This window comes from Lissotriton vulgaris, chromosome 5, assembly GCF_964263255.1.
Source record: "Lissotriton vulgaris chromosome 5, aLisVul1.2, whole genome shotgun sequence".
Taxonomy (NCBI): Eukaryota; Metazoa; Chordata; class Amphibia; order Caudata; family Salamandridae; genus Lissotriton; species Lissotriton vulgaris.
The window spans coordinates 1,209,418,693-1,209,445,978 of record NC_141693.1 but is presented as its reverse complement, the minus strand read 5'-3'; the positions used below and the strand labels follow the sequence as shown (position 1 = coordinate 1,209,445,978).

At 44.1% G+C, this 27,286-nt stretch overlaps 1 gene segment (V, D, J or C); it reads left to right on the top strand.

Annotated features, from left to right (window-relative positions):
• The first annotated feature begins 8,690 nt into the window (after nucleotides 1-8,690).
• Nucleotides 8,691-27,286, top strand: part of LOC147712292 (T cell receptor delta constant-like) — a 106,804-nt gene continuing 88,208 nt past the window's right edge. Inside the window, 1 exon segment of the C gene segment in view lies at nucleotides 8,691-8,865. Within this exon segment, the coding sequence occupies nucleotides 8,820-8,865 (46 nt within the window).

The window sequence follows — 27,286 nt, the reverse complement described above, 5'->3', positions numbered from 1 at the left end:
AAGCCGACTCAGTTAGAAATAACCGCGTGAAGCTGTCGCCTCAGGGCATAAGGTCATGGAAGGAGGGCTGGGAGCGTTTCACATCCACAAGGAAACTTCTAGGGTCACGTGCAGCTACTGTTTCTGAAGCTACACTGCTGTTGCATTTCCAACTACTCAAAATGCAACTGCTTCCACATGTTTCCCTAAGGAGTTGTCAAACCCCTTGCCAGCTGCTCTTCTGCAAAGACCACATCTGCAGTTAGACTTTCACAACCTGTAGCCTGCAAGCATTAGTCCACACATGAATGATAGTGAGTAAGATAATACAATATGTTTGTCTGTATTTTGCAACTCCTCCTTCCCCAAAAAAAGAATTCAACTGGTCCCACTCGAGATTGCGCTATTTACCAACAAAAACTCATATGAAAATAATTACTTTCTTTTCTAAACTGTCAGACAAGCCACGGGAAAAACACCCCACATTTATTTGGGGTTTGTATTGAATAGGTGCATAGGATAGAAGACTTTCATAGCAAAATGAGAGTTACCGTAAGCCCACTATTTCCTGTAATGTTATGCTGTCTGTTTTGTGCGAGCATGTTTAAATCAGAAGTTTTATGGGTTGTTGATCTTGAGTAAAAAATTGGTGTTTTGCAAGCAGATTTGTTTTAAGGATTTTCAGAATCATTTCTGTTTTTCTGCAATAAAGAGGGTTTTGGAGGCGGTGGTGGTTTCTTTTGAGCCTGCCTTTCAGCGATTAAATTATGTATTTTGTAATTCATGCAGTCTCTTAAAAAATAGATCCTACAGCACAACATTACATCAGCATCAAAAAAGCATTACCTCAAAACAACACCAACTGAACAGATCTCAGCACCACCTTAGCAACAGCTAAGCACCATCTAAACACCACTGCAACACCACCATCTCACCACCACAACAGCATCACTCAGCACCACCGCAGCATCACTCAACACCACCTCAGCATCACTAAACAACACCTCAACATTAGAATAGGCTGGAAGAAGTTGACAGCATTGCTAGGACAAACAAAAACGGCAAGACATTTTTTAATGTATACTCTTTTTTGAATTGGGTCGATCAGATGTACATAATGTCTTGTTGGTTAGCTATAAGGTAACAAAAATGGTTATTAAACTTTTTTATTATAACTTTTCAACATGCTGCACAGCAGCCACAATGTTGTGCAACATAGCTTAAAAACATTGGCAAAGCCAATAGCTCAGGCTAAACACTTATAAGGACCCAAAGGCGAGACCTATTGGCTATGCCAATGCATGTTTAACTATAAGCCCAGGCTAGTCCAACTTGTCACATGTGTAGTGTGATTGTTTGCAGGTACCATTGGTACTGGCATTTTTCAGTGCTTTCAGGGATAGTGAATGGTGTAAACTGTATTGGCCTTCTGACTAATATCTTCGGCCCTTGCACTTTCGTTATTTTTTTTTTTTTACAGTTGTTTCCCCTAGGTAACGAGATGTAATGAAATCAAGAAACGCAGTCCCTCGAATACTGAGCAATTATATTAAAGCTCTTATTGAGGACAGAATCCTTATCGCAAGTGGTTCCAAAATGGAAAAGCTGATATCAAAGTCTCCTAAAGGGATAAACTGTAGGCTTGGTTAATAGAGAAAACAATCTAGTAAAAGTGTGGGCACAAGAACTGGAAAACCTTTGGAACTGGACCATTCTTGAGTGGGATCCGAGGCAGTGACTGCATTATCATGGTTTGCAGTAGAAGGATGAGGAAAGAGCAATTGAAGAAAAGTTTTAATCTTACAAATGTTTAGCACTTTCCCGCTGCCTCAATTTATCCCCCCAGAACTAGAACATATACATTTATTTACAGCTTGTTCCTGCCCCTCTGCTTGTGATCAGAGGCCGCTGACTGTCCTAAGAGGGCACCTATGCAGAGAGAAGGGATCACTGACAAAATATAGAATACAGAAATATAGAATACCCAAAATATCGAAGATAAAATATAGAAAGCAAAAATATCGAAGTCCTATCTACAAACAGGTAAGTACAAAAATATTGAATCAAAAATATAAAAAATATATATATAGTTAGTCAAAATATTGATTTTTTTTAAATATCTTAAAAGTAATTTAAAATTAATGAAATAATAAATATAATTAACTAAAACATACTTCAAAATACTTAAATAACTTTAAAAAGAATAAATAATGAATTTAAGGAAAGAAATAAATAAAAATACAATTTAATTTTTCAACACATATATATATATTAACATAATATTAATAAAAAATATACAATATTTTTACCTTAGGATAGCGGGAGGGTAAAATTTACTATTACCACTCCAGCGAATGCAACAGTAGGGTAAACGTTGGATAGCGTAGTGGTAAAAATTACTATTCCCACTCCAGTTAGTGCAACACTAGGGAAAGCGTTGGATAGCGTAAGGGTAAAAATTACTATTCCCACTCCAGTGAGTGCAACAGTAGGGAAAGCGTTGGATAGCGTGGGGGTAAAAATTACTCTTCCCACTCCAGTAAGTGCAACAGTAGGGAAAGCGTTGGATAGCATAGGGGTAAAAATTACTATTCCCACTCCACTGAGTTCAACAGTAGGGAAAGCGTTGGATAGCGGGACGGTAAAAATTACTATTCCCACTCCAGAGAGTACAACAGAAGAGAAAGCGTTGGATAGCGTAGGGGTAAAAATTACTATTCCCACTCCAGAGAGCGCAACAGTAGGGAAAGCGTTGGATAGCGTAGGGGTAAACATTACTATTCCCACTCCAGAGAGTACAACAGTAGGGAAAGCATGGGATAGCGTAGGTGTAAACATTACTATTCCCACTCCAGAGAGCGCAACAGTAGGGAAAGTGTTGGATAGCGTAGGGGTAAAAATGACTATTCCTAATCCAGAGGGTGCAACAGTAGAGAAAGCGTTGGATACCGTAGGGGTAAAAATTACTATTCCCACTCCAGAGAGTGCAGCAATAGGAAAAGCGTTGGATAGCGTAGGGGTAAAAATTACTATTCCCACTCCAGAGAGTGCAACAGTAGGGAAAGCATTGGATAGCGTAGGAATAAAAATTACTATTCCCACTCTAGTGAGTTTAACAGTAGGGAAAGTAAAGATTTAATATATTAATAACAATAAATTAAATATCAATGCCAATAAAAAATGTATTAAAATAAATGACCAATTTAAAATTATGTAATAATTAATCAATTAAAAATACAAATAAATATTAGTTATTAAAATTATTTTCCTATTAATACAAATTCATTACCAATTCACAATTCATTAACAATACATTTAAAATAAATACCAATAAATAAATAAAAATTATTTATAAAATAATTTAATAAAATTAACATAATTATCAATTCATAAAAAATAATTACCAATTACAAATTAATAATTAACAATTTATTCAAAATGAAACCCAATAAATAAATTAACATATTTAATTAATTACAATGAAATTACTTACTACCCTATTCCCCTATAAACCCAGATCCCGCTATGGAATTAAATTACGCAAGAAATTAAATAACATTACATATAAAACACTAAAAAAAATCGATATTATTAACAATTCCATATTTTTTAATACCTATATTATATACTTCGATATTTTAACTTTCTATATTTTAAAAAATCGATATTATATTACTTACCTTCAATTCGATATTTTTCACCACTATATTCTGTCCATTCGATATTTTGACCATTCTATATTTTGACTACGATATTAGTGCTATTCTATATTTTGGAATCGATATTATGTCTGTATACAAATTTTATTAATTTTTACTTGTACAAAAGCATGAATTTAATTATTGTGTCTATTCTGCTTACAGATACATCAAAGAGTATCAGATGAAAAATGCTAACAATAATTAAAGTGGCACTTACTAGCCATGTACAGGTAAACAAGTAAAAACAATAAAAAATCAGAGTAGCATCTTCTGCTGAAATATATTTAGCGAAATATTTAAAATTCACCATTTTGTCTGCTTTCAGTGCCCAGGTGCATCGGAGGTTTTTGTGGGTCCTGCGTCAAAAAAGTGACGTAGGGTCCACATGTCAAAGCCACTATTTCTCAGTTAAGAATATGTCCCAAGAGAAAGCGGAAAAAGCAGCCTTAGTTGTGTTTGCTGCAATGAATAAACATATATATGACACATGCTATTTGGTCCTGACAAAACACAGGCATGGGAAGAAAGTCTCCTCTAGCTCCCCTCCCTTTTATCGCAGCACTGCCAGCGCCCCTAGGAATACATTGCAATGTGTCTTGTTAGTGTGCCCAGGGAACAGCTCAAAGTGGTGAATGTGTTTTGCTATGCTGACTCATAGTATGGTGATTTTGTCTCCATCAAGTGCCGAGCAGTAGGTTGGTGCATCTACAACTCAGGGTGGTGGATTTGGGCTCCTATAATGCACTAATGTGGCCAATGCAAGTTGGTGTGTTAGCATCCCTGGGATGGGATGTGGTGAGTTAGTTAGTATTCGAAGAATGCAAAGTGCTGTGAGATATTGCCCGTAAGAATCCGTTCATTGTGTTGAGTAAAGTGTCCCTGTAACGTAGAGCAGTAAGGTATTAACCCCACAATAAAGTTCAGGGTGGTGACCTGTTTTGAGAAATATGTGGGGTGTTGGATTATTACCCCCAATATACACTGCGGTAGGTTGGCATCCCCGGGATTCAGTCCAGTGGAGTTTTAGCATCTAGAAGATGCACCATGGTGTGGTGGTGTCCCTTGAATGAAGTATGTTTGATTAATGCCTCTAAGATTTAGTATGGTGCATTGTTTTTGGGTCTCTACAATGCAATCCAGATACGTTTGTAGCATCCCTGCTATGCATTGCAGTGTGTGAGAGTTAGGATATGGCACAATATCTTACACTTAGGATGCAGTGACGTGTGAGGGTATGGAGTAGTTCAATGTCCAATATCCCTATGAGATATCTTACACCTAGGATGCAGTGACATGTGAGGGTATGGAGTAGTTCAATGTCCAATGTCACTATGAGATATCTTACACCTAGGATGCAGTGACGTGTGAGGGTATGGAGTAGTTCAATGTCCAATGTCCCTATGAGATATCTTACACCTAGGATGCAGTGACGTGTGAGGGTATGGAGTAGTCCAATGTCTAATGTCCCTATGATATATGGCAAAGTGGTAAGTTAGTGTTCATAACATGCAGTGTCCTGGGTTAGAAACCCTAGCATGCAGTGCAGAATGGGTGCTGTTTATTGTGATGGCTTAGTGTGATGACACTGGAGTGCCTTGTGATGTGTTGATTGTCCCTAGGATAAATATAATGAGTTTGTGCCACTTGAATATGGTGCGGTGGATAAAAGTCTATATGATGCTGTGCAGTATTGCAAGGCAGGACCTGAATTAGAGTTGGGAGGTAATGATACATTACTACCTTTCGGGGGGGGGGCAGGCGGGGGGGAGAATCTAAGGGTGACAGATATTTGGGATATCTGCCAAAAACAAGGAAATGTCGAGGCTCTGTGCCACTGCCTTCTCCCAACTTCATTTAAAGTGCAGGGTAACGCGGTGATGTTGATAGCGGAGCTACCACCAGTTCCACCAGTGGTGCACCCTATCGGCAGTCCAGATACGGGCAGGCACCTGAAGTAAGAACATTGTTGACAAGGGGTCTTGGTGGGCTGGTGGTACTTGTGCAGAGTAGGATGTTCTATAAGTTTGAACAAGTCAGGAGTCTGACGTAGAGCCGTGTGGATAGCTTGCCCTGGCCAGGTCCTCGAATTGGAAGTCCAAGAGTTGCTGGAAGGAGGACAGGATGCAATGTCGGCGTTTTGGAAGTAGTATTTTAATCTTAATCTAAGAAAGGTGATTGTGGGTGCCTTGTTTTGGATTTGCCTTTCCAAAATCTTGGCTTTGAATTGAGGGATTTGCGACGATGTCAGGAAAAGCATGGGAGTGAGAGATCTTTGGTATCAGACTGTTGAAGGCTTAACGTGGCCAGGTAAGAGTTGTTCCACTTCTGTTATTTTGTTAGGTGGTGAGATGACAGAGAGATAGGAGTCAAGTACAGTCAGATTCCATGTGTTACCCTCTCTGTAAATTCTGGAGGTCAGTGTTGCTATTGTTGTTGTTCTAATGGGAGAAGCTGACAACAAAATGGTTGGAAGGATTCTGTGATACTCCATAAGGAGAGACAATTGTGTTCATGGTGAGTAGAACTGCATGCTGAATTCACTTCCTGGGGGTTATGCCTCTAACTGGTACATCCTCAAACTTGAAACAAAATCCCTGGGCAGGGTGAAAAAGATAATTGATTGAGCCACTCCTGCAATAGTTGTTGAGTGTCCCTGTGATCTCGAAATCTAAAGTATAATTTCTCACCCATAATCAGGACACCCTGCAAAAATCCTGATTTTTTTTTGCAGTGCAGTTGTTGGCTGGCACAATTGTCTGGGCACTCGCCTTTGTTGACTGGGGGTTCTGGATCACAGACAATGTCCCAAGCACTCACTTCAAAGTATAGCCCGGGTCTTACAACCTGGAGCGCTTTGTTGCTATGAACTCTTGTCCATTTCTTGAGGGCATTGTGTGACTGTTGAATTAGATGTTTGGAATGAGGTGCAGCCATGCTGCCCCTTTGCACCACACCAATTGTTTTCTGAAAAGACAGAATGAAAGCAGCAGCCATGTTCCTCCATGTGCAAAAGCCAAAAAACAGCAATTATATCAGTGGCTGATTTTTAGCAGAAAATTAAGGTGTCACTTAAAAACATTTTTGGGAGTAGTTGCAGTACCCACTGCCTGAAAAAATCAGATAGTTCAAACAGAATGCAATAATGATAGTTTTAGTTGTGGTGGTTGGGAAGGTATGGATAGAACAACATAGGAGTGATGACAGCAAGGCAAAGAGCAACGCTATGTTTATTTATGTCTATGACGGCACAGATTTGATTGGCCTATACGGAAATCTGGACTTTACACCCCTGTTTCTCTTCCTCATCCTAATCCTTAGTATAGTGAGATGCATCTGCTCTTCAATGAAAGACTATGCTGACCAAAGCTCTGACTCAAAATAATTATGAGCATCTGTGAACTTTCCTTGACATGTCAGTGCCTCTCGGGGCAAACAAGTCTGGCATTGGTTGCCAGATGATTGATTTAATCAATTATTGTTTTCTTTTGCCATGGTTTTTGCAAACATCATTGTTGAGGAAGCTGCCTCACACTAATCAATCTAAAAAAAAGTATTGGCCTGTTCAACATCTACATTACCCCCTAACAGACGTCGTTGGATCCCACTGACTCAACATAATCTCCTACACAGATGACACCCATCAGATCCTCTCGCTCACCGAGGACCCCTCCAACACCAAAACCAACTTCTGCAACACCATTACCAGCTTAGCTAAATGGATGAGAGACAACTGCCTTCAACTAAACCCTGAAAAAACTGAAGTACTGATCTTTGGAAAAACACCTCCACATGGGAAGATAGATGATGGCCTGCTGAACTCGGACCTACACCCACACTGACTGGTCATGCATGCATCCTCAGCAGCATCCTTGACAGCCCAACTGGCCATGAAATGACAAGTCAATGCAGTCGCCTCCTCCTGCTTCTACACACATCGCATGCTCCTCAGAGTCTTGAGATGGATCCCAACCAACAACAGAAAGAGCTTCACTTAGGCCCTCGTCACCATCTTCCTCGACTACGGCAACACCCTCTATGCCAGCATCTCCACAGAAGACTCCAGATCATACACAACTCTGCAGACAGACTCATCTGGACCTCTCCAAACAAACCCACACTGACCCCTACCTGAGAGACCTCCACTGGCTCCCTATCCAGAAGAGATGCTAGTTCAAGATCCTTAAGCACACCTACAAAGACCTCTGTGACTTAGGACCTGCCTACATCAACCATTGACTGAACTTCCACCAACCCGCTAGACACTTGCGCGCCTCTTCACTCGCCCTCACACACGCCATGAATCCATCGCCGACACAGCAGTGTCCGCTCCTTCTATTACATCGCTGCCAAGACCTGGAATGACCTTCCCCTCTGACTCTGTAGAGCCTCCGCGCTAGCAGACTTTAGAAAGAGACTCAAGGCCTGGCTCTTTGACAGAGGCATAGCACCCAGATACCCCTAGGGGTGACAGTGTGCACTTTACAAATGGAGTTTAATTGATTGATTGATTGATTGATTAAATACAAAAATATTTTTTTGTCTCAAAAGCACACATTGCTATAGTAGGGCCTTGCACTGAAGGGAACTACTCAGTTTGTGGCTGAGCTCCTTGTGGAAGGGCAAAATGCCATATCTCACAGTGTAGCCAGTGGCTGAAGTAGGCTGGCCCACTTTCCCATGGTGTAAAGGGCGGGAGAGAAATGTGATTGACACAACAGACCAATCAATGAAAAGGGCTTGATTTGAAGTTACTACAAATAAGAATATTAAAAATTAGGATAATATTAATTTTATGAACAGGTATTGGCTAGAGACAGATCAAAAAAGATGCATACTTCCCTGTAGACCAGTCTGCATCTGAGACCACAGCCACCTGGTTTGTTTTCTTACAGCGCAGATACAGTGAATCACATGCCACTTCCTCCCGAGTGCAGACTGCACCGTGTTTAAGTCTTCCAAAACCAGACTTTCTTTAGATCTTAGTCACGACTCATCTGCAGGTGGAGCTCCGTCTTTGTACTGCACACCGCGCGCACAGCAGCCACGCTTTCAACCCTACATCCGCCAGTATCTGGAAGCTGGGATCACAAACTCTTAGTGAGAATTAAGGTCTCTGCAGGCCCATTGAGGGGACCAACGATGGACATTATCTGGACAATTATGGTAACATTGATGGCATTTTGGGGTAAGACTCCATTTTGTGTTTGCTTCAGATAACTCCAGGCTGAGTTAGAATTGGCTTCTAATGGAAACCCCTTCCATTCCTGATGAAAATGTTAACTATATTGACAAATTCAGTGTCTTACATAATTTGCTCCACCCTTTAGATAGTGTGGTGTAGGAAACTGGGCTGACGAGTTAAAATGTGCATTGTGCTCCAGAAATTGAAGGATTGTCTATTAAAAACGAACTCTAAATTCGGCCCCAATGGATGTCGATTGTTCTTTACAAATGAAGGCTAACCTTAAAGGGGTTGTATGTCAGGGTATTTAACCCTGATGCAGGCTAACTTGGTTTTGCCTAATTTTAGTGAATAGTTTAAATACTTAAAACGTGTATGCGAACATAGGTTTGGGTGTTACTCATGTAAAAGAATCGTCATGCTATTCCTTTTTTGTGATAAAATGCAATTGGCCCATCTGCGCCTTGGGCCTGACGATGCAGGGATTGGGATTACAGTGAACTCGCCTACATCGGTGATTTTCCATGTTTATTTCTTTGTGGCCCTCACTGGTCCTTAGAATCTGACATCTCCAAGTAAACCTGATGAACCTTGAAATTGAAATGATGTATGCAATGCTAAACTGAAGGTACCCTTGATTTGTGGAGCCAGAATATCGTTTTCAAAATATCATTTGATGTAAATAGTGTACCCTAAACATAGTCCACAAAAGTATAGCCCCACTGGAGTTAATATAAAAAATCTACACTCCATGGGATATTTTTCATTTATTTTTTTATTTGAAATGCAACTAAAACAATGGATGTGAAGAACAGTTATAAACAATGTGAAGTTATTTCAGCATTCTTTAAATTAGATTTTTTTAAGTATGGTATTACATAATTGAAGTACATAGGTTCATTTTAATGCATATTCACTAGAAAGCCTGCCGGTCTCTTTCAGAATACTAAAGGGATGAGCACAGTACGATAGTTTAGGATATAAGTATTCCAAAAAACTAAAGTGCAGAACTCAACAGCTCTTGGTGACCCCATATCAAACCCCAAGAACTGAAATCCCAAAGACAAATGCACAGCAAGGCTCATCATATGCAGAATCAATAAATTCCCCAACCAGACCAGAAGAGTTACATGTCATGTTGTAAAGATGAGGAACTTGCTTTCGACTTCAAGATCCTGTATTAGATTAAATATTTGAAATTACTCTAGAACCTCCAAAGTACTAGAGTACTTTTGCTGAGTACTCATGACAAATCATTTATCTGCTATATGTTAAAAGGGATGATCCTAAGCCCTTATGAATCAGCTTCTAAGCTTTTTACATAATAATATAGATTGTTACTGGGTCATAAACTGGTTTTAACACCACAATGTTTCTTCCAGCCTGGATTTCCTTCGGTCCTTCTCTTTGTAGACCAGATTATCTTCCTGGTCATTGTTGTCTACAATGACCATTGATGGACATGCACATTCCTCAGAATTGTGGCTCTGAGCATCCCTGTCTGATCCAAAGTCAGTTAGCTTTTACCCAAGAACAACACTTTTGAGCCCTCTGATTGCTCCCTATTGTGATATTAGAGGTGCACACTTTCTATTCTAGCCTTGTCCTGACGTTCTTGTCCACAGCACAGTCCAGATGTAGAGCTACATTCATGAGGGACCACGTGAGACTTTATAATCATTTCATCAGATGCATTTGTTTTATACATGACTGCAGATACTAGCCTGATGGAACAGAATAATTATTTGTTTATAATTATACTTCAAAGTTTTCCCTGAGATTATTAAAGAGGCAATGTTGCACTGAAGTTTTCAATAGAATATGTCTAAAAGTCTAAACGTGAGACATGAGGTCAAATGATTAATACTGATATTGATCTCCCAAAGGCAGGAGTCAAGGACGTTCCCCCGACCAGCCTGAATCTGAAGCCAAAGTGAAGGAGGGCGAGTCTGTGACTCTGAACTGCACTTATGAATCTGGATTCCCCACGCTGATGTGGTACAGACATACCTTAAATAGGGGGCCACAGTTCATCCTGCACGACTCCTCAAAGGAGGATGAGCTGGAACTGAGATTCCGTCATAGATTCACATCTCAAGTGGACCGGGTGTTAAAGACCTTCCCATTGACGATAGTGGACGCCCGACTGACTGACACGGCACTTTACTACTGCGTTCTCAGAGACACAGTGAGCTAGAGGCATAGCACACCCATACAACATCCCTTGTGGGTACCGACTACCATCAAGTACAGTAGCGACCTTACCTCAGTCAAAGGGATCAGAGGCAGATGAGACAATTTGTCATCAGTCCTCACCTTGGGATGAGAAGGGCTCTCGACTCTGCATAGGTTATGCCCAAAACAATAGAGATTATCAAAATGCATACTAAATTGCATAGAAAGGTTTGTGGGTAAAACTATAAGCAAATGCATGTTACAAATGTTATAATTGGCTCCAGATCTCTACCATGGTTTCTGATGCCCTAAAGACATTTTTCAAATATGTTACTGGATCCTGAAAAGTACAACTCGCTACTCAACTTTATAAAGGCTAACTCGGTTACATACAGGGTTTATTTACTCCGAAATAGGTCATTCACCTAAAAAGATTGTTCTTAAGTCTCTGAAGGGATCTTTAATTATATTACAGGTTTTACCGCATAGCATCAAATTCCTCGGGTCTGTAACAGATGTATCAACTTTGGAACCATGACTGAACTCCTCTATAAAATGTGCTTTAATACTACAACATGATCCTCAGTGTTGTGTTCTTCCACTCTAAAATTGTTTTCATAAAGTAACTTTGCTGACCTTTTGTAAGTACCGGCATCTTGGAAAATTTCCTGAACTGTAGGGGTGGGTATAGTTTATGTAATTCGGTGCCGCAAGAGCACGTAGGATTGCCTAAATATTCCACGTGATTGCGTGGAATTACTCTAAAAGTCCAAAAATGTCCCCTTGCGGTTAAAATGGTGCAAGGATGTATTATGTCCTAAGTAATAGGAATAAATACAAATGAAAAAAAATAGCGAGCTAACTCCAGGTGGGATTATCCCCCAACCTACGATCAGCATTTCGAACTAGTACCACGGAACAATCCACACTTGCGTCTAAAATGGACTCGAGGATGCATTTTGCACAAAGAAAATAGCAATAAATGAAACAGAGCATAAACAGCAGACTAGATATGTAAATGTTTTCATAAAGCCAGATCAAAGACAAAACTGAGGAGTAAGTGAATAAAACGGATTTAAAGAAGAGTTACATAAAAAGGCCAGAAAGGGGCGGAAGCCCGTAACTGCCGGAAGTGGTCTATTTAACGTAGTGTAACTGTATGTTTGCATGTGTGTGCCTTTCTAAGAACACTTGCACCTGCACTTCGAAATATGATTTATGATATCGCCGGGAGTGACCCGTCTCCTTTGCTTTCCCACAGGGGCGCGGGGCCAGCTGGGAGAGGACTCGCAGGCGGTGGCGGAGCAGTTCCAGACTGAACTCTCGGTCCCCATCGGAGGGGAGATCGCCTTCCAGTGCAGCATCAAGAAGGGCGAGATGAAGAACTTCTGGATGTCCTGGTACAAGGACGACCCCGAGGCCGGCATGCTGTGGATCTTCCGCGAGGGTGACTTCGAGGGCAGGTTCCGGGGCAAGACAGACTCAGTCAACAACCGCGGCACCCTGGAGATTCTCCGAGCCGTAAAGGCGGACGCGGGGCTCTATTACTGTGCTCTGCAGGATGCACAGTGCTGCAGGCGTGCAGCGGGGCTCGGCAAAAACCGGCGGAGAGGCTGCGGGCCGCCCGCCGCCCGCCGCGCTAGCAGGAAGAGCCGAGTGGGGTTTGCAAATAACGTTTCCTGCTAAATTGTAGTGGCTTTGTAGCACTGTACATAGCATGCGCCACTTTGTATCTTTAGAGTGACAAATGGCTGAGAGGGCACCGATGGAATTCGAATAATAATCTGCAGATCAGAATTTAGCACTTCCCTTCTACAATACAATGCAATAAAACACAATGCAATACATGGACGTTCTATTTGTCCAGCTCTAATGAGTCCCCAGCCTTTCTGAACACCAAGAACAAGGGGGTGGACAGCTGGGAAGTCTGCAGTATGTATGTACCAAGACTTTTGCAGAATATGCATGACTACATTTCTTGCGCTATTTCTGAGGCACTGGCTTGTTGGCGAGTCATATATTTTCCAGCACATGCACACTGCACTGAGACAGACCCCATGTTTACATTTTTCCTAGCTGATGCTTCCTGTGTCCTCATGCCATATCCACCATGTACCGTCTGACCCTAAACACGCGGTGCATTGGTTCAACCACTCTCTACGTCTGGATCCCACCATATTCCACCTCTTAGCTGATTTTTGATGGATTATAATTACGTCACAACTTTGAATTGCACTGATGTGGGATACTTCATTGAACGTCTGACTGTTCTAAGTTGTCATACATTTTTCTGCCTTCTATTGTTATACATTACCATTTCCGATCTAAGACCGATTGCATACCTATATTCTTGGCGTCATACACCCCACTTATCAATTGCGATGTTGTTGTGATACACTGCATTGAATGTATGTCTGCAATGAGTGTGCATACGTTTTCTCTGCTCTCTATTGTCATGGGGGTCGTATATAGCTAGGAGCGTACAATTTGAATGGCTGTCTGGCCACACGTGACGTGTGACACGTCTACAGTTGTAATGTTTTACTGAGGTCTTTTATTGATGGGGTTTGCATGTATATCAAATCAAAATGTAATCAAAATATTAGTTAACATACAAAGCATACAGGTTAATTGCAAATTTCTGTTTATTTAAAAGTATGAGAGCCCGGAGAAAGCCACGGGATGCTGCAAAACACGTGTTGGCTCTGTGGCTCCATAGGTTCCATTTCCGGTTTTCTTGTCTACAATAATATTTCATCTTTCTTCTGAGTTACTTTGTGTTGCATAATGAGCATCATCTGCAATATTGGACTACATTTTTCGTTTTTTACTTCTTATTACGGGTCGATGACACTTTGACACTTGAACTATTTACAAATGGGGATAAATTGCCTTTAGAGATATATCGTTTGTTATTTTCTTTCATTAAAGATGATATGCTGGCCACGTTTATTGCTGCTCAAACTGGCAACCCTCCTCCCTCGTGGGATGACGTGAGTATAGTGGTATTCAAAAAGAAAGATAAGCCCCCGCATCTTCCGGGGTCTTATAGACCCATTTCATTAATTAATGTTGATGCCAAGATATATTCCAAAATCTTTGCCAGCCGCTTAATTCAAGCTGTACCATCATTGGTGTCTCATTATCAGCATGGTTTTCTTCCAGGCAGAAGTACTGTCAATCATTTACATCGTGTGCTTGCTGTTTTGAATTATGCATCTGCATTTCACAAAAATGTTGGCCTGGTGTTTTTAGACGCTGAAAAAGCGTTTGATCGCGTGGCGTGGGAATTATATGGGCTATTATGGGTAAAATGGTGTTTGGACCCCAATTTTTATTTGATTTACAAATTATGTATAAACGACCAAGGGCTAAGATCTGTGTGATCGGGCAGGAGTCATCATTTGTTAAAATTACCCAAGGTACACGGCAGGGATGCCCATGCTCGCCGTTATTGTTTGCTATCTATATTGAACCACTGTTGCAGATGCTAGCGGCCTCTCAGCGTATGCAATCAATGGCTGTGGGTGATAGCTATGTACGTGTGTTAGCTTATGCTGATGATATTGTGGTTGCTGAGCTAATCCAGAAGATTCTATGCATCCAAAATAGGACTTGTGAAACCACTGATTATTTAGGGCAACCTCACAACCACAAAAAATATATGAACTTACTCATTTCAACGGGGACTGACAATAAAGTGCATAGATCAACAGTGTTGGCAATATATAAACACAATTGGACAGAAATAACAGGTGTGCAAAAAAGCAAAAAACGACTTGGCAAAGGTGTAGTTACAAAATTAAAACATATATATGTTTATTCTGTTTCTGTTATGAGTAGCAATATCGCGGCTTATAAATAATGCCCGCTAGTAAATGCAATTTCATTAGTTAACCTCTGTCTTAATCAAGATTAAAAATGCTTTGATCGAGAGTAGCATCATCGTGGTATATAAATAATGTCAGCGAGTAAATGCGTTTTAATTTGCCGTTTTATTTGTGGTAAAGGAGAGAGATGGCGAGGCATTGCCCTACAGTTATTCCCAGCTATCAATGGTAATGCACTCACAATCATTGGGGATAACGAGCGGTCCGAGGCTTTAATAAACCAACAGCAACAACCGGAATTCTGTAATCTCAAGCGTGTTACATCAGACCCTTGATGTATGAATTTCTATTATATTAAATAATGGGAAGTGATCACTCAGTATTTAAACGATGTTGGTAACAGCGTGGTGTTCTATTCCTTTAAAAGACTACACTTTATTTCAAAGGCGTAAGACAAACCATTGATATATGGTTAGATAAATACAACTATTAAGAAGGGGTAATTGCTTTTCTTTACCACTGAGTGATTTGTTATAATTAGAAATAATGGGAGCAAGGACCAGTTATAATAATATTTATTAAAGCTGTCTGGCCAAATTTATAGATTAAACCGGGCCATTACCATATAAATAAAGCCTCTTGTGCACTCTATGCCATACAGCAAGAATAAATAGGGAAATAACAACTCTAATAACATTTTGTACTCTACAGATCGCTTTTTAATCCTGAGGACAACCCCCGATTTCAATAGCCGTGGCTTACAGTATTTCAGGCCAGACTACAGCGATTCTTGAGGCAACAGGAAATAGGTGGTGAGTGGCTCCTATCCCTTGCTCAGATTATAGACACAATACAGCGCTATATAGCTCTTAGTTATATCTGTGTTCTTTGCAGATATCCAGCACCTGAATTCAGATCGGTGGCTCCTCCAAGGCAGGGTACATTTTACTTTTATACTTATACAGGTACTGATGCCATCCACAATAGAAAGCACCTTGAATTGAGATGATAGGTTATCAACAGTATTAACACCTTTTTATTATTATCTATTTAGAAATTGAATTGACTATACCACGCAGATGTATTGGTGCGGGTATCCTTTCATATTCGCATAGCCATATGAGGACCCGATTTTGCAAAGTAATTTTGAATGAACAAAGAACATTGATATTGAAGGTAAGAGACGTAGCAACTTCATGTTACTGTGTCTCTGCAAAAAATAGAATAAAGGACTCCTTTGGTATTGCAACGGATTAGGGAACCATATATAACCACATTATGAACTGAAAACATAGGGGTGAAGTCTATATATATATTTTTTTTAAATTAAATTTTTTTTAAATGAAAAGAAAACCTGTTAATTGTTTTTTCAAAATAAGGGACAGATGGAAATAATTGTAACTTTGTATTCTTTAGCTACATGGAACATGTTAAGCTTAGGTGTTTGTTTTAAAAAATTATAAATTGTTATGTTTTTTGGATGGTAATTGTGTGTCTCTTTATAGAGAAACAGTCCTGAAGAAGGTGCCTATTGCCAACACCGAAACGCCGCGTCGACTCTTGTTGTCTCAAACCATTTTAATAGTTGTATTTGTAAACCTGTTTTTTAAATTTCTTTTTATGAAAATTAGGATGTATTGATTTTTATGCCTATATGTAATTGTTATTGTGTATGAATATAATTGTACGAAACAGAATAAACATATATATGTTTTAATTTTGTAACTACACCTTTGCCAAGACGTTTTTTGCTTTTTTGCTCACCTGTTATTTCTGTCCAATTGTGTTTATATATTGCCAACACTGTTGATCTATGGACTTTATTGTCAGTCCCCGTTGAAATGAGTAAGTTCATATATTTTTTGTGGTTGTGAGGTTGCCCTAAATAATCGGTGGTTTCACAAGTCCTATTTTGGATGCATAGAATCTTCTGGATTAGCTCAGCTGTCCACTAGATATATGCTGTAGGGACACTCCATATCTTTTTGGTATCTTTCCCCTGGTCCCAAATCTATATATCTCAGGGGGCCTCCTGATTTTTCTTAGATATTGTGGTAGCTACATCTGATTCGGAACAGGCTTTATTTGAAATTGAAAATATAACACAATAATTTGGTAGAGTGTCTGGATATAAATTGAATATCACTAAAACCCAAGTAGTATGTACTGCCGGGTTATGCCCCAATGACATACGTGTTACTCAGGAGGCTAAGTACTTAGGTAATAAAATTAGGACGTCGCTCCAAGAGCTAGCTACTGTAAATTGGACTGATATACTACAATCAGTTAAACATCAGCTGGAAAAGCTGGAATGTCTTCACTTAACATTGGTAGGGCGACGAAATGTTTTAAAGATGTCTATTTTGCCTAAGGTACTTTACAATTTTCGAACGGTACCTTTGGAGTTGCCACGCGTACAACTGATGAAGTTGCAATCTATTGTAGATAGGTTTATATGGGGTTGGAAATCCCCCATTCGGGCGTCTAAATTTATGACACTCCCACTTTTAAGAGGTGGATGGGGTGTTCCAAACTTTGCTTTTTATTATTTAGCCTGCCTTCTCCAGAATATTAAAATTTTGGTGATTGGGGGTGAGTCACCGACATTTGAAAGTCCTAATATCTATTCAATGCTATTGGGAAGTCAATCAAATGCTGTTGCGCTTCCTCGAACCAAGTTACTATAAAAGGACCAGATTTAAGGTTGTATTAGCAGCATTTAAAGGCTGGCGGTGGGTACGGAAAATCATTTCTCTTAAACGTATTAATTTCTATACCCCTTGTGATTCAATAGAATTACTCCCTTCTATATTTTTGGGATAGTAAGATGCGGATGTGGGCTGCTAAGGGCATTGTTTGTTTAGGCAGTATGTTTGATACTGGTACTATGGCTACATTAGAAGATTTAAAAGTAAAATATGCGGTTCTCCAGAACGATTTTTTAAAATACTTACAGCTACGGGACTCTATTTTTAAACATCCAAATATTTTACCTTTGGACACAAATGATTTTCTTGAAATTTTGAACAAACCGGTCAGGATTGGGATCTTATATAATAGCCTGTATAATAGCCTGTTGAGTACACAGAGCGATGATATTGAGGTGCAAGAGGGGAAATGGAGTACTAGACTTGGTATTCCTGACCTGTTTGTTCAAACAAAAATCAATTAATATGGCTGCTAAAATCACTCTGACTGGTAATTTACGTTCTCAAAATTATAAAACTTTATTTAATTTATACCTCACACCAGCCAAAATGATGAAGTGGGGTAACATGTATAATGGAAAATGCTATCGGTGTCAAACTGATATGGCGGATATTGTGCATATATTTTTTGACTGCAGTGTATTGAAACCTTTTTTTGTATCTATCGCACAATTTCTGTCAAATATTTTAAACTTTGAAGTGTCTATATCCCGAGAGATGATGATGCTTGGATTATTGAAAGACATGGATACTCTCCCACTGTACTATCAAAATCGGTATTTTTTTTTTCATGGCTATGTCAGTTGCCCGCTTATGCATTGCCTCTATGTGGTTGAAGCCTGAAGCACCTTCTTATGAGATGTGGCCTGCAAAGTTTTATAATGTGTTTCATCTAGAATATAATCTGTACCGTATTAAATCATTGGAAAAAAAGCAATTTGGGATTAAAATTTGGCAGCCTATGATTGATCAATTGGAAAACCTAGAATAGTTGTTAGACTGATCCATTAATTATTTTTTGCCCCTGCTTTTTCTTTTCTTCGGCTTATTTTTTTTGCATATTGTTAGAAGCGGGACCCTGGCCGGCCAAGACTCGCGTCGAGGTCAGTCAGGGATCGCCATTTCTAAGTGTCAGGGCAAGGGAGTCACACACCAAGATAACCCCTCTCTCGCCCTCTAGGTAACGTGGCGCGAGCAGTCAAGGCTAAACTTGGAGGCTATGTAGGTTAAGTGTTTGCGCGCGCACCCAGTAACAACACCCAAGGCCCACCACAAAGGAAAACTCCACACAAGGTTATAGGAAAATAGCCTTTGTATTATATCAAAAACACATTAGATAAAACATACATTTAGTTACACTGTGCCAACAGGCACGGGCAGAATTTACAAGGGGGATATTTACAAGACAGGGCCACCTGGACCACTGTCAGGAATCATCACTTTTTAGGAATAGTAATTAGCACATAGAATACTTTTAGAATCAAAATAAACGTGTATCACAAATTAACACATAACCAGTAATTACTGGTAGAGCATCAGAACCTCCTACGCAACCCTGACCACCTTAGGCAACTATTGCGCAGGGAACAAAAGACCTCAACTAGCAACACCTGTACTAGGAGAAAAGCAACCACCTAGGAATCACCAACATCTAGGGATATACGCATAGGAACATTACACATGATGTATTAACATTCAGCGGTGTAGGGAAGGAAGACACATGATGGATCCAAACACATTCAGAGGTGCGAGCACAAGACAACACATGATGCAGTACCTACATTCAGCAGTGTATGCAAGGAAAGACACATGATGCTTCAGAACACATTCAGCGGTGCGAGCACAAGCAATTGCGCAAAACTCCCTATGAGCCACAACTTGTGGCAGTCCCTATGTCCAAAGTCAGGGCAGGCTGTAATAAGCCAAAAAGTACATCCAGCCTAAACGTAGCAACTGTCCACTAAGTGCTGGACAGTTGTTAAATAGGATGCACCACGTTGGAGCCAGGAGGGCTCTCAAAGCAAATAGGCAATTAGAGCTCCAGCGCTCTAAATCAAGGACAATGCCCCCAGAGCCTCTCTCAGGGCTCTCTCTCGATGTGGGCCATGAGCCTCGCTAGGCTCGGCAACAACTGCGGGTTCAAGAGCCTCTCAGGGCTCAAAGAACAAAGAATGGCCCCTCTCGTTGGAGTCCCTCACGGGGGACTCGAAAATAGAAAATGCCCCCTGAAGCCCTTGGGCTTCAATACAACAGTGCGCGCAAACTCGCGCTACGGGGGAGGGGCGGACACCGGCAATGTGTCCCGACGCCCCTCTCCCTTCTCAGGCACTCACCGGGTCTGTAGGCGGCAGGACGGCTCTTCAGCGGCTCGGCTGAGACCGCGGGCGGGCTCCCCTCCACTCGGGAGCCTCGAGGACGGAGCCGGCTGCTCCTCTCTCCTCCCGCCTGGCCTTGTCTCTTCTACACGCCGCCTGACTTCCGCCGGGGCCGCCAATGGCAGCGCGGCTCTGGGGGTCAGGAGGCGGGACTTCCGGGTCGCTGCAGGCAGAGCGGCGGCCCGGCAACAGCTTTCACTCCTCCTCGGTCGCGGCGACGATCACGGGCAATGCCGGGTGGGCACCGGCTTCAATCAATGAATAACTCCACGGGGCAATGCCGGGTGGCACCGGCCTTCGAATTAGAATAAAGCGAGGTGGCACTCGTTACTCGCCGCGAATCGGCAGATCAGGCGGCCAAATGCCGGGTGGGCACCGGCTGGCCAGCAAAAGCGCTCTCGAAGCGCTAAAAGAAATGCACGACTCCGCTGGCAATGCCGGGTAGGCACCGGCCAAAGTACCCAGAGCGCTCCTAAGCGCGAATGGACAGAATAAAGCGCTCTTAAGCGCTAGAGGCCAAGCGAAGCACTTCCAGGCGCTAGGGGAGAAAGTAAGCACTTTCAGGTGCTTGGCAAAATCCAGCAAAGTCCTTAGGTAGGCAGGGGGGCAAGGCTGGGCCAGGGGCCAGCTCACTGGCCCTCCAGGCAGGGAGGCAGTCCAAGTGGCGGTTCCTCCTGGCCCCAGCAGCAGCAGCAGCCCCCTCAAGATCCTAGAAGAGAACAAATTCAGTGGGGACACAGCCCCATTTTTATACACTGAAATCCTTTGTCACAATGTGCAGGGTGGGGGGGAAACCAGTCGCAGCTGGTTCTGGAGCACTCTTGATGGCCCAGCCACCCATTTCATTCACTGGGGAGGCTAGGGTCGTTAGACACACCACAGGGGGGTGGAGCCAGCATTGTGTGGGGAAAACCCAGCCCATCCAGGTCACAGGTACACTCCTCCCACACATCACTCATGCTAATCTCCCACTCACCACCGGGCAGACCCATCCAGACTTCCTGGAGCCTGGCATGCCAGCCAGCTCCAGCCAATCATGCTCCAGCACCCTCACTGCACACATATCTCAATGTCCAGAAGTAGCACTTCCCAACTAGACACACACATGCCGCAGACACCATCTTGCAGCATTCACTCTCACGAGTTCAGGCATACCAAACTCGAGCCTGCACTCCCCACGCATCAGGAACTACCAGGGACACACACATTCCCCATGCATTCCTATGGGAGGGCAGGCCAGCCATACTACACGCACGCACTTTCACTCTGGGACCCAGGGAAAAAGTGCGCCAAGCCAGAAATCATGAACACCAGGTCGCCATCAAAAGCAAAAAGTTCAGGGGTGAACCAGCCATAAAGGCCCGGGTCCAACACAACCCCCTTCCAGCCAAAACGCAGGGTAGACCGATCACCACCGTGATGGACTTCCCTGCTTTGGGCGAAAGAACAAGGACACGGGCCCGCCACTGCCGGGACACCGTCCTGTTCCACGCCACTGTGAACCCCTGGGATTCCTTCTCAAACCACCATCTGGAACAACTGGGCTACCCCACTGGTACTCCTCAGCTGTCCCCGGCCAGGACCAGGCCCTGGGCCACCCAGGTACCACTGGTTCCTGCCTATTCACCGAGTGGGGGGTAGTAACCCCTGGCACATAGTAGCCACTCTCCACTCTTCCTGTCTGCAAGACAGGGCTAGACTGCCACTGGTTCTCCAGCCTAGGGTCTACAACCTTAGGTGGACCAGGAGTCTCAGGGAAGGCTCTCCTCCCCTTACCTCTTCTTCTAGGGTTCCTCCACCTCCTGCAAGGTGTACCCCTAGAACGCCATTCCAACCCAGGGTTTAACCCCTCGGGTGGCGCCTGGGTCAGAGGCGGGCTCTCCCACCCTCTGCACCCCCTTCCAGAGGTCTGCACCCTCCCAACTGGAGAGGTACCCCTGGAAGAAGCACTGGCTAGGACTCTGTTTACAGAAGTCTCACCCTTCAGGTCAGGCCGATCCTGCACCTGGCCTCCCAACCTTCGGTCTAAACCTCTAGGTGGGATAATTGCCTGGCACTCCAGGACTTCTGGGGACTCACTCACCATCCCCCTGAGGCTAACACATAACTCATGTGCTGTGTGACTGTCTGTCTGGCGCAGATCTCCCGTCCCCTGTCCACCTGACAGTGCGGGAAGATCCCCCAGAACAGAAGTGGTGTCACCATGGTCACTTACCGGGAACTTCGCCCAACTGGGTAGTCCCTGACCCACTGGTTCTCCCACTGGGGAACTCCCCCAATCACTCCTCACTTCGGACTTCCGTGCCCCCCCAACTGGAGTGGCACTGCCGGACACTGGAACCACTGGAACACTATTTAAAGATACTCCAGGTTCTCTAGACACTAGGGGATCACCCTCAAGGGGTCTAACAGGACAGCCTAGATCCCTAACCTGGTGTTCCCTCAAGAAACCATCCAGGTTCTGAGACTGGGTTTCGGGCACCTGGGAACACTCAGTCCCCCACTCACTCTTGCTCCACGGAGCCAAGACGTGAGCCCCTTCACCCCTCTCGCTACACTGGGACCTAGCTGGGCTACTCTGAGCCTCTTCCACCACACTGGTCTGGAAGATACCTAACCCACTACTCTCGGGTTCACTCACCCATGACGTGTCAGAACAACTGGCACCTTCCCAGCGGTCTGCTTCCTTTGCCATGTCCCAAGGACTCACATAGTCACCTCTTGACAGGTGTTTGCGCAACTCTGGCACAAAACAATTGAGCAACTGCTCTCTGATAACCAGGTTGAGTAGTCCATTAAAATCAGGTTCCCCATGAACCTCTAACCAATCAAGCAGGGTATCATGACAATCATCCACATAATCTCCCCAATCCTGGTGAGGCAGTCTCCTACTGCTCCTGAACTTCAACCTGTATGTGTCCTCTCGGGAACAAGGTACCACTCTTTGGAAACGGGGCATGGCACTTCCCGCACCAAACTCTCTCTTGCTGCCACCACTGGATCCAACCCTCCCTGGGGAATCCAGAAAACTATAACTGCGGTCAGGGGATAACCTACCCTCTAGGGCTATCTTCTCCCTGGCCAAGGCCCTCTCAGCCTCTGCAGTCCGCTCATTCACACCCAGCTGCGCCATCTCTCTGGCATGCTCTAACCTGAGCTTCTCCATGGCCAACTGGTGCTCCCTCTCTTCTCTCCTATCCACCCACTCCTCTGGGGACAGGGAAAGGGATGGGGTGCTACATCTGACACTGGACCCAGCAAGGGACTCCCTATCTAGGGGGTACTCGCTCTCTGCTGGCGCCCATCCACTGTCATCCTCACTCTCCACATCAGACTCTTCAGGGTTCCCCTCAGACCCACCACCCTCATGGTGTGCGGTCCGGGCCCTCTCCCTCTCACTGTGCTCACGCTCCCAGTCACTCTTCTGCCACAGGATCATGTTATCCCTAAGCTTGGACTGGGTGTCTGACTCACTCACTGGGATGTCTCTCTCCTTACATAACCGTACCAACTCATGCATACTGTACTTAAACAGGCTACAAAGGTTAAAAGGAGATTCCATCTTGACAGGATGCTCACAGACACGTGCAACACAGGGGACTTAACTGTCAGAGCTGAAGCAAGAGCACACGGTTCAAAAGTATTTCAGCAAGCTCCCTACTAAAGAGAACTCACCCTAATCTGTCCAGGCAACACACCATTCATCCACGCACACCCCCCCCTCGGACTGGTAAGGCAGTTTTTACCACCCCTGATTTCTCAACCTGACCACACGTGACACAGGTACCAAACTCTGGGAGCAGGGCAGGGGACAAATGTACTGGACACTCTTTGGAAAAAGAAATACTAGAACTTCAAAGGACAATAATCCCCAACATGTAATTATCTAAAATGCAGAGCTTTGTAGTGTGGCCTGTTGCCACTGTAGTACAACGCAAACACAAATCCGGATCCACACCGCCTGCCACCAATGTTAGAAACGGGACCCTGGCCGGCCAAGACTCGCGTCGAGGTCAGTCAGGGATCGCCATTTCTAAGTGTCAGGGCAAGGGAGTCACACACCAAGATAACCCCTCTCTCGCCCTCTAGGTAACGTGGCGCGAGCAGTCAAGGCTAAACTTGGAGGCTATGTAGGTTAAGTGTTTGCGCGCGCACCCAGTAACAACACCCAAGGCCCACCACAAAGGAAAACTCCACACAAGGTTATAGGAAAATAGCCTTTGTATTATATCAAAAACACATTAGATAAAACATACATTTAGTTACACTGTGCCAACAGGCACGGGCAGAATTTACAAGGGGGATATTTACAAGACAGGGCCACCTGGACCACTGTCAGGAATCATCACTTTTTAGGAATAGTAATTAGCACATAGAATATTTTTAGAATCAAAATAAACGTGTATCACAAATTAACACATAACCAGTAATTACTGGTAGAGCATCAGAACCTCCTACGCAACCCTGACCACCTTAGGCAACTATTGCGCAGGGAACAAAAGACCTCAACTAGCAACACCTGTACTAGGAGAAAAGCAACCACCTAGGAATCACCAACATCTAGGGATATACGCATAGGAACATTACACATGATGTATTAACATTCAGCGGTGTAGGGAAGGAAGACACATGATGGATCCAAACACATTCAGAGGTGCGAGCACAAGACAACACATGATGCAGTACCTACATTCAGCGGTGTATGCAAGGAAAGACACATGATGCTTCAGAACACATTCAGCGGTGCGAGCACAAGCAATTGCGCAAAACTCCCTATGAGCCACAACTTGTGGCAGTCCCTATGTCCAAAGTCAGGGCAGGCTGTAATAAGCCAAAAAGTACATCCAGCCTAAACGTAGCAACTGTCCACTAAGTGCTGGACAGTTGTTAAATAGGATGCACCACGTTGGAGCCAGGAGGGCTCTCAAAGCAAATAGGCAATTAGAGCTCCAGCGCTCTAAATCAAGGACAATGCCCCCAGAGCCTCTCTCAGGGCTCTCTCTCGATGTGGGCCATGAGCCTCGCTAGGCTCGGCAACAACTGCGGGTTCAAGAGCCTCTCAGGGCTCAAAGAACAAAGAATGGCCCCTCTCGTTGGAGTCCCTCACGGGGGACTCGAAAATAGAAAATGCCCCCTGAAGCCCTCGGGCTTCAATACAACAGTGCGCGCAAACTCGTGCTACGGGGGAGGGGCGGACACCGGCAATGTGTCCCGACGCCCCTCTCCCTTCTCAGGCACTCACCGGGTCTGTAGGCGGCAGGACGGCTCTTCAGTGGCTCGGCTGAGACCGCGGGCGGGCTCCCCTCCACTCGGGAGCCTCGAGGACGGAGCCGGCTGCTCCTCTCTCCTCCCGCCTGGCCTTGTCTCTTCTACACGCCGCCTGACTTCCGCCGGGGCCGCCAATGGCAGCGCGGCCCTGGGGGTCAGGAGGCGGGACTTCCGGGTCGCTGCAGGCAGAGCGGCGGCCCGGCAACAGCTTTCACTCCTCCTCGGCCGCGGCGACGATCACGGGCAATGCCGGGTGGGCACCGGCTTCAATCAATGAATAACTCCACGGGGCAATGCCGGGTGGCACCGGCCTTCGAATTAGAATAAAGCGAGGTGGCACTCGTTACTCGCCGCGAATCGGCAGGTCAGGCGGCCAAATGCCGGGTGGGCACCGGCTGGCCAGCAAAAGCGCTCTCGAAGCGCTAAAAGAAATGCACGACTCCGCTGGCAATGCCGGGTAGGCACCGGCGAAAGTACCCAGAGCGCTCCTAAGCGCGAATGGACAGAATAAAGCGCTCTTAAGCGCTAGAGGCCAAGCGAAGCACTTCCAGGCGCTAGGGGAGAAAGTAAGCACTTTCAGGTGCTTGGCAAAATCCAGCAAAGTCCTTAGGTAGGCAGGGGGGCAAGGCTGGGCCAGGGGCCAGCTCACTGGCCCTCCAGGCAGGGAGGCAGTCCAAGTGGCGGTTCCTCCTGGCCCCAGCAGCAGCAGCAGCCCCCTCAAGATCCTAGAAGAGAACAAATTCAGTGGGGACACAGCCCCATTTTTATACACTGAAATCCTTTGTCACAATGTGCAGGGTGGGGGGAAAACCAGTCGCAGCTGGTTCTGGAGCACTCTTGATGGCCCAGCCACCCATTTCATTCACTGGGGAGGCTAGGGTCGTTAGACACACCACAGGGGGGTGGAGCCAGCATTGTGTGGGGAAAACCCAGCCCATCCAGGTCACAGGTACACTCCTCCCACACATCACTCATGCTAATCTCCCACTCACCACCGGGCAGACCCATCCAGACTTCCTGGAGCCTGGCATGCCAGCCAGCTCCAGCCAATCACGCTCCAGCACCCTCACTGCACACATATCTCAATGTCCAGAAGTAGCACTTCCCAACTAGACACACACATGCCGCAGACACCATCTTGCAGCATTCACTCTCACGAGTTCAGGCATACCAAACTCGAGCCTGCACTCCCCACGCATCAGGAACTACCAGGGACACACACATTCCCCATGCATTCCTATGGGAGGGCAGGCCAGCCATACTACACGCACGCACTTTCACTCTGGGACCCAGGGAAAAAGTGCGCCAAGCCAGAAATCATGAACACCAGGTCGCCATCAAAAGCAAAAAGTTCAGGGGTGAACCAGCCATAAAGGCCCGGGTCCAACACATATAAGCTTTCTCACGTTGTGTTTTATTGTATTTTCAATATGCCAGTTAATGGATTGATGTCTATATATGTTTGTATTTGCTTTGATTATGCTATGAACTGAGTGACAATAAAACAATTTTTTAAAAAAAATAACTATTTACAAATGATCTAAAAGGGATGCAGAACAAAACAGACCAACTTGTGATTAAATACTGCGATATCGATTATTAATATAACTTGTGCAAGGGAAATGGAGATTTTCTGTGTGCATGATGTTTTTAATTGGCTGTTATAATAGATACAATGAATATGTGTGCAAGTTATAGTCAGATAGCAAGTAGTAATTATTGGCAGCGAACTTTACTCCTGCTACCTGGTGTATTATATAGTGTAAGCCAGAAAAGGTTATTTGGCTTATAGGACTGTAGCAGGAGAGCAGGGCCCATGTATCGGAGTACCATTTAAACAACAGCATTGACTTACCTCGCCCTCCTTTAGACATCAAACCTAAAAACAATAATGAGAGATAAAACATTCCCACACTTACTCCATGATCATTATACCACTGTGTATGGTACCCCACAGACAGCATAATGCACCACCACAAGTAGTACAGAGCACCCCACCCTCAGCACATTTAATTACAACTCGATTTGCACTGCAGCACCACCCTCAGAACAGGACACTGCGACCTGC